Here is a 12,123-nt window from a genome sequence, read left to right as displayed (position 1 = left end):
ATGTTAGAAAACATAAAAAGACAAGACAACAAGTAATTAAGACAAATAATGTTTAATTTTGGGAGTTAAATTATTTGAAGAATTTTATAAAAAACAAAAACAATGCTCCGTATTCAACTGTATGGCTTGAAGAATAAAAAAAATTAATAACACTACAACAATATCAATAGTTATTTGCCAGCTTGTTGTGCAAAATTATGTATTTTAATCAATAAAATCGCAACATGCCTCTAAAAAACAGTTCAAGGAGGCAGGAATTCCAACGTTAGCCTAATTGCCAAAAATGCATTTTGATAAGGTAGAAGATGAAGAAGATATTTGCAAAGATAAAAAGAAGACAGCAAAAACAAAAACTAAGACGAATAATGTCAAAAGTGGACTGGTGGAGATTTTAAAACAAATCTGGTTGATGAAGTTAAACTAGAAGCCCAATCTGAAGCTTCAAGAATATAGAAGAAAAAAAAATAATAATAATTTCAGTTATTATTTGCCAGATCGTCATGGAAAAATTTGAATTTTAGCAGATAAAATTGCACTAAAAAAGAGCGAATGTACCTTAAAAATTGATTCAAGATGCCAACCATACAGTTGAGGTTAAAATATTTCAAGAATTTAATTTTTTTTTTTAAAAAGAAATGGCTCCATCGTCAACTGTAAAGCTTGAAGAATAAAAAAATGAATTACAAAAGAACAATATCAGTGATTATTTGCCAGTATGTCTTGGAAAAATATGAATTTTGGTGGGAAAAAAATGCACAAAAAGGGCCAACGTTTCTCTAAAAAACAGTTCAAGGAGGAACAAAATGCCACATAATTGCCAAAAATGCGTTCTGAAGAGATGAACGATGTTAGCAAACAGAAAAAGATGACAGCAAAAACAAAAACTAAGACTAATAATGGAGTGGTGGAGATCTGAAAATAAAACTGGTTGATGAATTTAAAGTAGTAGCTAATCTAAGGCTTCAAGAATACACATTTTTGGGATTTTTTGCCATCTTGTCATGGAAAAATATGAAATCTAGTGGGTAAAACATACAAAAACATACCTGAATCTGCAGCTTCCAACAAAAGATAGTCAAGATTTTAAAAAAGTAACGTACGTCTTCTCGGGGCTGATGAACCAGTCTCCGGACCAGTTCCAGCCAGGTGAGGGTTTGAAGCTCTCTTTGGGCAGCTTCACTCTGCCTGTGACGTCACTGAACTTGGGGGAAGTCAAACCTGTAGTTCCCCAGCTGCCCACCAGGGCGAGTCGGGTCTGGTTCTCATACTACCAGGAGAGCGAGAGAGATCTGGGTCAATGGATGACACTTACAGCTCTTATATAAAACCTTCTTATACGTTTATAAACTCAGGTGGGAAAGAGACACAGACAGGAAGTGGAAAGTCACGGCAAGGAATTCTACAAAATAAAACAGGAAGCACCAAAGATGAAAACCAAAACCATGACGATAGAAGCATTTTTGTAAACATCAACAGATTTAATTATTGTTGAATTTAACTCTAAGACAATATTCAACATGCATGAGCTTCTGATTGCTTAATCAGCTAGCTACAGCTGCTACAATCAGGTAACTACAGTTGCTACAATCAGCTAGCTACTGCTGCTACAACCAGCTAACGACAGCTGCTACAATCAGCTAACTACAGCTGCTACAATCAGCTAACTACTGCTGCTACAATCAGCTAACTACAGCTGCTACAATCAGCTAACTACTGCTGCTACAATCAGCTAACTACAGCTGCTACAATCAGCTAACTACAGCTGCTACAATCAGCTAGCTACAGTTGCTACAGTCAGCTAACTACAGCTGCTACAATCAGCTAAGTACAGCTGCTACAATCAGCTAGCTACAGCTACTACAATCAGCTAGCTACTGCTGCTACAATCAACTAGCAACAGCTGCTACAATCAGCTAGCTACAGCTGCTACAATCAGCTAGCTACAGCTGCTACAATCTGCCAACGAAGGTCGTAATTCAGCCGACATTCAGTGCCCACTGTTTCAGAAGTTTTGTGGAATATTGATGGTATATCTATTGCGATTATCTTTGTAAATGACGTATGTGAGAGCTTGACAGGCTTAGCAACAGTAACCAAGGTGGGTGGAGCTTACTGAAGACCAGCGGCAGCCATCTTACCGTCTCAGCAAACACCGAAAGTTTCCCCTCAGCGTATTCGTTGAAGTGTTTGACGTCGGCAGCCAGTCCGAACCAGACCTTGACCCTCAGCTGACCAGGAAGCTTGGCCTCTCCGCCGCTGCCCTGTGGGTACTGTAGGACACGGACAGTCAGGAAAAAGCTTCATTTCAGGTGACGATATGTGTGTTTTTTCTACGAGTGCGCTTGTGTGCTTACTTTGAGGAAGACGGTCTGCAGCTGCCCGCAGTGTTTCCCACAGTGCTGCTGGGAGAAGATGACGGTGTGCGCTGGGATGCGGTGGTACGCCACCCTGCGGTCGCCCTGCAGCATCCAGATCACGATGTCTGGGAGGCTGTTCTGAGGCTGGGCGACAGAGAATATAAGTCTTTATTTATTATTCTTGATAAAATATAAATGATCAGTTATTGTAAATCATCAGTGGTACAAACAAACCTCCTCAGCCATCGTCCTGAGCCTGCTGGCCCAGTCCTCCGCCTGATCCATCACCGTGGACAGCTCTGTTGCCGGCCCGTGTTTGAGAGCGAGCGCCGCCGAGACGATCTGCTGCAGGTGGAGAACCCGAATGTGCCTCAGCGAGCGGTCCAGAGGAGTCGCACACTGCCAGTGGTCGAGGGAGGGCAGCTCCTCACTGGATTCAAAGAAAGAAGTAAGCCAACAGAAGTCTGAAGCATCATATAAAACACCTCCAGCCAGTGGTGTGCGCAGACTTTTTGAAGGGCAGGGGCGAAAAAGAAGGGCACTTTAGCGAGCGTTTTGGCTCCCAAGAGGGCGCTTTAGTGCGTGTTTTTGGCTCTCGAGAGGGAACTTTAGCACATGCTTTGGCTCCCAAGAGGGCACTTTAGCGCGTGTTTTGGCTCCCAAGAGGGCACTTTAGCGCTCGTTTTGGCTCCCAAGAGGGCAGTTTATCATGTTTTAACCAGCCAAGGGGGCAGTTTAGTGTGTTTTGCCAACCAAGAGGGCACTTTGGCATGCTTTTTTGGCTCTCAGGAGGGCACTTTAGCGCGCATTTTGGCTCTCAGGAGGGCACTTTAGTGCGCGTTTTTCAACAATTGGGCCATGAGGGGGGACAACTGCCCCCCCTGCCCCCCCCCCCTTGTGCACATCACTGCCTCCAGCACATGCGTGTTTACCTGCAGTCTGCGATGACCTGGTCCAACAGCTCCACCACCCGCAGCTCCACCTCCTCCAGATCACTGCCGGCCTTCACCTCCAGCTGCACCCGCTGCATGTTCTCCTCCTGAACACACACACAATCACACACACGATCAGTGTTAAGAAGCTTTAAGAAGAAGACCAACCGAGCATCAACACCCACCAGTCTCTCTACAACCGCCAGCAGCATGTTGAGGGCCTCGATCCTCGGTTTGATGTCCTCCCACTCTGACGACAGAACCACCACCGGCTTCACGTTCCCCCACGGGAGGTAGTAGTAGTGACAACCTGGACACACACACACACACACACACACACACACACACACACACACACACAGATGACAACGATGCAATCAGTATCATCCAAATCATCAAATCACAGCCTTGTCATCAGGACTCTGCCGTCCACCTACCGTCAAACACAGCCCGGCTGAACTGGGTGGTGGAGGCCAGAGGGAGGCAGGTGTAGTCGAACTTGTTGCCGTAGTTACCGATGCTGACCTCGAACTGGATGGCGTCGTCGACGTCCTGCAGGAGCGTGGCCGAGTAAAACGCCACTAAGAGGGAGAACTTCCTCTTCCTCAGAAACTTCTGTTAGACGGAGAAAACAGATGGATGATATCTTTATTTTTCTGTGTGTGCGTGTGTGTGTGTGTGCATCCTCCTCCCTCTCACCTCCACCACCAGCAGGTCGTCCGATGGGATGTCTTCAGTTTTCTGCTCCGGCTTGTCCACCAGTTTGGTAGTTAACTCCAGTAAAACTCGACCTCGGTAGGCCACGCCCTCCCCCTGACAGACAGAGGAAGCTGCTGCGTTAATCAATAAAATACACCAAATAAAAAAAAACCCAAGATGCACTGAGGCCACATTTGAGATCGATTTGGGAACACCAGACTCCCTTAACAAATCATGCAGTTTTTAGAGACGCCACATGATGAGACAATTCTAAACACTTTGTGAAAGTGAAACTGCAAATGAAAAAAATTTCGGTGCCTTCTTGTGAATTCGGCATTAACGGCTTTACATTAAGTTGTTGTCAGTTTGATGTCACATCACTGAACCAGCCCGCCTGCTATATGTCTAAAATGTTTCAACTAATTTACTATAAATTTACAAGACAAGACATTTTATTGATGGTGATCATGCCAAATTTTACAAATACAGTAACCAGTAACCAATACAGGCCACTTATTCGTAGCCCCAGGATAGAGCAGCCAGACTCCCTTTAAAAATCCCACAAATTTGGGAGTTGTTGAGTTAGAATAAACTTTATAAACTTTGTAAAATGCCGTTAACAACAAATTCTTATTTATTCTGGCCTTCTTGTAAATTCGGCATTGAATACGATACATTAGGTTGTTTCTTTCCTTGTATAAAGTGTCAGTTTGATGTTGCATCACTGCACCAGCCTGCCTGCTTTATGTCTAAAGTTGAACACACAATCTCAAAGATTTCACCATTTATATAAACTTTATAAAAGTAAACAAAGATTTGTTGACAGCAAACATGTCAAATTTGTGCAAATACAGAAAACAGGGACCAATATAGGCATTGTCTTTGATGCCTGTGGAGAAAGTTACCAGGCTCCCTTTAAAATGTGCTCAATTCTGTGTGTTGTTGAGTTGGAATAAACTTTATAAACTTTGTCAAATGCTGTCGACAACAAATTCTTAATTATTCAGGCCTTTTTGTAAATTCAGCAAATGTTACACATGAAGATATTTATTTCTTCATGTGAAAAAACGTTGTGTTGAGTTACTTTTCCGATGTTCAGCACTTCGTGAGGATCGTTGAAGGCGGTGAACTCCCTGGGGCTGCCGTACATGTTGACGAAACACGGGCCGAATGATGGCAGGAAACCCAGAGTGTCATCCACTGCAACGACACAACAGATCTCATTACAAACAGATTGTGGAGCGGTGAAAAATGAAGAAAAAGATTGATTGATTAGCTGATTAAATGGTGAAAATGAGGTGCACTTGACATGATATAGATTCAGAGAGTTTGATCAGAATTAAGATGGAAACAGAAGAAAGTATACGTCACAAAAAAAGGAAGCGAAACAGTTGAATTGACTGAAGCTGTTTCACGGAAAATTAAGAGAGGATGGTGGACGTACTGCCAGAGTGGACGCTCCGCGGTGTCAAGTCATCTGAATGCGTAGAGAGGAAGGATGGTTCAGAGTCAGAAAAGAGAGAGACGTCTTTGAAACGCCACTCAAACCCAAACAGATGCACAGGACCACAAACACACCGCTAAACTCAAGATACAGAGCTAAACTGTTCACAGTTTTTTGGTGACAAAGGGAAGGAAAGTGTTTGTTCTTTGTAGGAAGGGAGAAGCAGGAAACACTTTTATTTTGAAAGATGCTAGGACAAGACCAGTTCGAGGCACTCCGAGGACTGAAAACTCAAGCAGTGTCAGTGTTCAGCACACAAATATTACAAAGTTAGTCCTCATGCATGTCACTGAAAAAAATTAATCAATAAATAACATCCATGCCTGGTAACGTCCACAGACACAGATCCATCTGGTGGTTCAAGTTCTCACAAAGGACTTCAGAGCTAATTCTTGATTTTCCAAGTGAATTCATGCTGTATGCAAACGTCGAAGTTTATCTAAAGATGCTGGAAGCCACGTGCAAAATATATAATTCATGTTCCTGACAAAAACTGATGATCACATCAGACATCACCAGTCCAGGATCAGACCGGTCAGAGCGACACCCTCCAACAGCGGAACCCAGACGATGACTCACCACTTTAAAAGTGGCACATTATTGTCATTCATACTTTTATTTTGGATGTCTACTTAAAAGCGTTAACATGCTTTTACATTGAAAAACACATTATTTTCTCTCATACTGTCCGATGGCCTGTCTTAGCTCCTTTCTCTATAAGACCCTCCTTCAGAAGAGCCCAGTGTGCTCTGATTGGTCAGCTCTCACAGGCCTGAGCGAGTGACGTATAGTCACGACATCACAATGTTACAGATGTCCCAATGGCTCCTTTAAAGGCAGTTTCTCACCACAGACTGTGTACAGTCTCTGAGGTTTGAGCGTTCTGATACTTTCACAGCACTTTTACAGCAACTAGACCTGTTTCATAATAAAAACATTTTATATAATAAAGGAAATTGAATCTTTTATTCCCTGGTTGTGTTTGTAGATATCCTTCAAATATCTACAGACAGTTGCTAGTAAGCGTTAGCTACCCAACATGAAAAAAACAGCCTAAAGCGTTTTTTTAATGAAAATGTTGGCTTCCACATAATTTGACCCATTGACTGAAAATCGACTCCAAAATTTCTTCTTGTACTGGTTGTTTTGAGACACACCTGTTTTTAAAATTATTTTACTGAACCAAACCAGACGAGACGAGACAAAGTACAAACACTCTGGTGCAGTCCAAGCCAGCCAATTTCAGTCTAAACCAAACGGGTCAGACACAGTCCGGTTGAGACCAGTTTCGACTGGTTACTCACCATCTATCTCTCCACCGGGGGCCGAGATCTTGGACATACAGAGGTGGGTGGTGCCGATGACGTCGTTGTGACTGGCTCTGTCCCTGGAATGAGGAAGTAAGAGGAGAACCCAGACACGTGCTTTTAAAGCCAAACGAAGATGTCATAAATCAAAGTATTTCAAAAAATAAAATGGAGAAAAAAATGAATTCAATAGCTACAATGTGCACCAAAATAACTCACTCATATCTGAACATATAGACATGATACACAGTTATAGATTCAGTACAACTTGAATGTCATTATCTCCAATATCTATTGTGGATTAATGTTCATAAATCCCCCAATAAGTCATTGCAAAAAGAGGCTCCATACAACTTGAACTTGCCTTAAAATTATCACATTTTTAAGTTATATTTGGTATTAAAGCATTCCTGTGATGGTCATCTGTACATTCATGGATACATTGCGAAGAGAAGGTGTCAATAGCTAATTCGGCATACTTTTAATGGTGCCAACTGGCCAAAATGTAAATAAATACAAGCTTAAAACACAGAGATCAAGTTGTAACCAACAGCTTAACAAAGTTGTCTTGATCTTGTCTAATAGGGATTTGATTTGGAGGTGTAACATTTAAGAAATATACACTCAAATTATCAAGAGAATGTGAGAAATATCAGTTTTGTATTGTATTTTTAGTTAGCATGCTAACCAGCTAGCCCCAGTGCGCTAGCAGTGCAACCTCACAGTGTAGGCAAACTTGAGTCAGCTAATTAGACTGTTAGCTTCATGGCTAACTCAGCTAACCAGATAGCTACAGGTAGCAGCAGTTAGCAGTTACTGCGCTGACATCCTGCCATAGACGCTATTGTTGTTTTGGTTCCCTTTTGTCTACTTTTAGTTATTGTTTTGGAGCTGTGTGTTTTTGGTCATTTTGTTTTTGTTTCTGTTCTGGGTCACTGTGTCGAGCTATTTCATTTGTGTTTCTGATCTTAAGCTTGGATTATACTGCATATTGTGGTGTTATCAGTGTTGGGGAGTAACGAATTACATGTAACGACGTTACGTAATTTAATTACAAAATTTACGTAATTGTAATCTGTTACATTACTGGGAGAAAATATGTAATTAAATTACAGTTGCTTTTGGAAATTTCAATGATTACAACTTAAGTTACATTTGAAAAATCGCCGCAAAAGCTCGGATTTATCAAATAGTTTTTCGCCCCCCTAGATTCATGTTTGTTTTTAGTTTTTTTCATATCAACATCCTCCTTCCAAAACTGACGCTTGTGATTGGCTCTCTCTGGTCATGTGCCATTCGACTCAACCGACAAACCGTACGGCGGCAGTCAGACTCAGCAGCAACAGTGTCGGCGGCGCACAAGATGTTCCTGGGCTGGAAATACAAAAAACACTTCATACAGACAGAAGCCAGGCTTCCCTGTATTACAAAGGTGGCTCGCTTTTAACCCGGCTAGATCACCATGGTAACTTATGCCTAGCTCATAACCTGGTCCCGACCAGGTTCTGTTCAGAGTTTAATAATAAAATCGGCTATAAAAGCGCCGCTGTTTCACGATTTAACTCATTTACAGCTGGCGTCACCTTTACTTTGAAAGTCCAGTGGAGCTGGATCAGAACATTTGTACGGAGGGAGAGATCGCGCTGATCCGCTGCTGTTTACTTTCTCTCTGAGCGTCTCTACAGATGTTCAGCTGAGGGGATACGCTGCTCAGCTGTTGATCCGACTCGCGTCAGGAGGTCATTTATTAGGCTATAGCCTATTTACTTTTATATACAGTCAGTCACCACTGAAAGAAGTTGTGCGCTCGCAGCAGGACAGATCATTTAACTTAATGTGGCCATGAATAAATTAATTGTTTCGCCTGTTATGTGTTGCCCAAACGCAAATCTTGAGTAGGTCTACTCTGTTTTCTCACATTTAAAAAGGTCTTTGTACAGAGACAACATGAGATTTGCTTGTAGCTACAGCACCTAAAAAACCCACTGTAACCTATTTTCATACGCACACCAGCCTCGCTTTCAATAAAACACACACTGGCATTTTATAATTGCGATCAGTGAAATATATGAAAACAATATAAAACTGTTTAAAACAACAGTTGTTGTTGCTCTAAAGCTTCATATTTAAAAGCAGCTCAATGTAGTCAGAGTCAGAAATTAAAATCAGCCTCCTCTTGTCATATTTGCAGCAACACTGTTGCTTCAGGCTGTGATCAGGCTTTTTTGTATCGCTCATACTCTCTCCATTAAAACAACCTGCTCCTCTTGGCTGAAATCAGCCGGTTGTCGCTCCATTTAGTGAGGAAGTGAGCCTCCTTCAGTACAGGCCTAAGGTCAGACTCATAATATATGGTTAAACCTTTGAACTGAAAGGTTTATCACACTATAGGTCTTAAAATGTGAAAATGGTTAGCAGTTGAGAGATTTCATTCAAAATTAAGAAAAGTAATCATAATGTAATCAAATGTAATTAGTTACATTACTTTGAGAAAGTAATTGAAATAGTTACACTACTATTACATTTTCAACAGGGTAACTTGTAATTGTAACCAACTACATTTCCAAAGTAATCTTCCCAACACTGGGTGTTATTGATACTGCACAGTTGTTGATGAGGAACCTAATCTAATCGGGAACCACTAAAAGAAAAGAATTAAGAATTGTCTGAAAAACTTCCCCTAAACTGAACATATACTCTAAGTTTCACACAAATTCTTCATATTTTTGTGAGTTTGTTTAAATAAAATGTGAAAATGAAGTTATATATCAGCAAAGATTCACCAGTCCAGGATTCTGATCCTCATCTTCTCACACATGGAGGGAAACTGCGAGGGAGAAAGAAAGTGTAGTCTGTTTGAACATAAGTTTTAATTGTTATGTTGTGTGTTTGCCTGGTTTGTTTGTGTGTCTCACCCTGATGGGCATGCTCAGACTCTGGTTCCACTGTGGATTGGCATTCTTCTCCAGAATTTTAGTGCAGACCTGATAAAAGATAGAAAATCCAATTAAACGATTAAGTTCTCTATTTAAGGTTGCAGTTTGTGATAAAATATTAAAGTAGGATACTCACAGTCTTTCCGGCGAAGTGGATCTCCACCAGAGGATCCACCAGGTTCTTCCTGTTGCTGTCGAACCCCAGAATCTGTTTCATCCCGTCCATGAAGGCGTCATCCACTGCAGACAGAGAACAAGGAATTAATAATCTTTCAAAGCAGATAGACTAACATCAAACAAACACTGTAGAGGACCGACTTTGTGGCAGGTCTTCAGCTCTGAAGATCCTCAGGTTGAACGTGGCTCCTCTCAGAGACAGACCAGCCGGTCTCAGAAGGTTCCCTTCGATATCTTCTTTATCCTCCACAGAATCACGTCTGTCGGCCTGGAAGACACACAGATACAGATACAAACATAAATTAATGCTTGAATAATAAAATAAAGACTAATAAATACTTTTACTTTCGATTATTTTGAAGTCATTTCGCTAATAAAACTTATGCACTTCAGGAATTATACTTACTTGTCTTCAAATTGGGGTGTAATATGTAGTTTTTCCAGCCTCACCTGTATTTAGCCTCACCTGTAGCACTTTGAAAGCTTACATGCTAGCAGGCTAACATTTGAGTGTTGCAGTAACATGTCAAACTCGTGTTAAATTGCTAATATTTAGCATTTACTCGTCAACACCTTATGTTAGCATGCAAACACTGTTAGCAGAGCAACATGCTAACATTGCTAATATGTAAACTACCATATTGGTGTACAATGCTTGCCTTATATTAGCATTAATTACAATGTATAGCTTTAAACTGAAGTTTTGAGGACCCTCATCTTGTTTTACAGGACAGTACAACACCAACATAAGAACCAGTATCATCGTTACGCTGTTTCGCGGATCTTCTTTCATCCAATAAGACTCACCGGCGGCTCGTCGCCGGCCGCCAGAACCAACAGGCTGACCTTCAGGTAACCTTTGACCCCGGCAGAGAGGTCGTCGGGGTCACACAGCAGCAGCCATTTTCTCAAGAAGCAGTGTCCTGTAGAGAGGAGGGAGCGGCGTCAAACTGAGAAACCTCAAATTTAACCATTTACAGCTATTTTTTTCTTCCACAGTCCAAATAAACATTTACTCACTGTGCTCATTGTAGACGGTGCCCACATCCACCTGAAAAAATATCACAAGATTAAAGTTGTTTCTGGTTTTAAATTCATTTTTTCTTGTTTTCTTTTTTGGGTGAACAAGTACATTCACGTTGAAGTATAGTATTTCTATTTTATACAGCTTTATACATCTACTCCACTACACCTCAGAGGCAAATGTAGTACTTTTCACTTCTTCCTGTCCAGTGGAAAATAAATTTTTCCAATTTTTACATGTGAATATTTCTGATGTATTGAAGAGTGAAGCATTATTTTACATTTTGAGAAAGTTCTCCTGCTTCTTAAGCTAAAAAAAACAGTTTCATGTGTTTCCACAATGTGGTATTAGTACTTTTTCCTTAAGAAAAGGATCTGAGTACTTCTACCATCACTGTCACTGAGATGGGGGTTTACCTTAAATTCACCGATCACAGCGTCGGTTCTGAGTGAGCGAGAGTCACACACCTGATGGGTAGAGAGAGAGATTTAACATTTAATCAAGAGCAAAACCTAAAGTGAACACAACAGGAAGAAAAACCTCACAGCAGCAGATTTGTAGTGTTACAAAATACAAACGGAGGCGAAGCATCAGACTCACAGTGATGAAGATGGGTTCATCAAACAGGTCCGATGGAGTCTCAAAGAAGTTCAGGAAGAACGTCTGTCGGGAGGAAAACAAACAAGTGAGGCTGACATTTATATTCATAAATCCACCGCTAAATAACTGGAGAGAAGACTCTCTTTATGACTCCAGAACCTGCCTTAGAATCACCACGTTTTTAAGTTTTCCTCAGCCTCAGAGTCCGACAGTGACAGTTGTCTATACATCCATGGGTCCATTGCAAACAGGAAGTGCTGATAGCTAATTCGGCATAACTTTTTTATACCACCAATCTGACAATATCTGAACAAACGCAGGCTAAAAAATGGGGATTAAGTTGCAGCCCACATATTAACACAGTTGTCCAATGAGAAGTCTCACAAATAAAAGTTGAGTTATCTATCATAGATGCTTTTGTGTTACATTATGTTATATTTTGTGTATTTATGAAGCTGATTTGTACTTATTCCTGAAAAAAACATGTATAAATATGTATTTGTTTTAATTCCTGCATTCCTGGTGTGGAGATTCATGTTCAACACTCTCATTAAATTACAGATAACTACATTTGAACTAATATCTCA

The 12,123-nt window shown here is 41.0% G+C and overlaps 1 protein-coding gene across 1 annotated transcript in view; it reads right to left on the bottom strand.

The window, feature by feature from the left end:
* dysf (dysferlin, limb girdle muscular dystrophy 2B (autosomal recessive)) overlaps positions 1-12,123 on the bottom strand; it is a 75,752-nt gene that overhangs the window by 46,387 nt on the left and 17,242 nt on the right. Inside the window, exons 8-26 of the mRNA XM_030430197.1 lie at positions 11,537-11,599; positions 11,353-11,403; positions 10,933-10,963; positions 10,720-10,835; positions 10,054-10,180; positions 9,872-9,975; positions 9,715-9,783; positions 9,583-9,626; positions 6,797-6,879; positions 5,433-5,465; positions 5,073-5,188; positions 3,989-4,102; positions 3,727-3,904; positions 3,475-3,599; positions 3,290-3,396; positions 2,592-2,787; positions 2,355-2,501; positions 2,139-2,270; positions 1,101-1,267 (exon numbers count right to left, since the gene is read on the bottom strand). Coding sequence (XP_030286057.1) covers positions 1,101-1,267; positions 2,139-2,270; positions 2,355-2,501; positions 2,592-2,787; positions 3,290-3,396; positions 3,475-3,599; positions 3,727-3,904; positions 3,989-4,102; positions 5,073-5,188; positions 5,433-5,465; positions 6,797-6,879; positions 9,583-9,626; positions 9,715-9,783; positions 9,872-9,975; positions 10,054-10,180; positions 10,720-10,835; positions 10,933-10,963; positions 11,353-11,403; positions 11,537-11,599 — 2,003 coding nt within the window. The remainder of the gene's footprint in view (positions 1-1,100; positions 1,268-2,138; positions 2,271-2,354; positions 2,502-2,591; positions 2,788-3,289; positions 3,397-3,474; positions 3,600-3,726; positions 3,905-3,988; positions 4,103-5,072; positions 5,189-5,432; positions 5,466-6,796; positions 6,880-9,582; positions 9,627-9,714; positions 9,784-9,871; positions 9,976-10,053; positions 10,181-10,719; positions 10,836-10,932; positions 10,964-11,352; positions 11,404-11,536; positions 11,600-12,123) is intronic.

This window comes from Sparus aurata, chromosome 10, assembly GCF_900880675.1.
Source record: "Sparus aurata chromosome 10, fSpaAur1.1, whole genome shotgun sequence".
NCBI lineage: Eukaryota > Metazoa > Chordata > Actinopteri > Spariformes > Sparidae > Sparus > Sparus aurata.
Note: the sequence above shows the minus strand (reverse complement) of the source record. Positions and strands in the feature narration are given on the sequence as shown.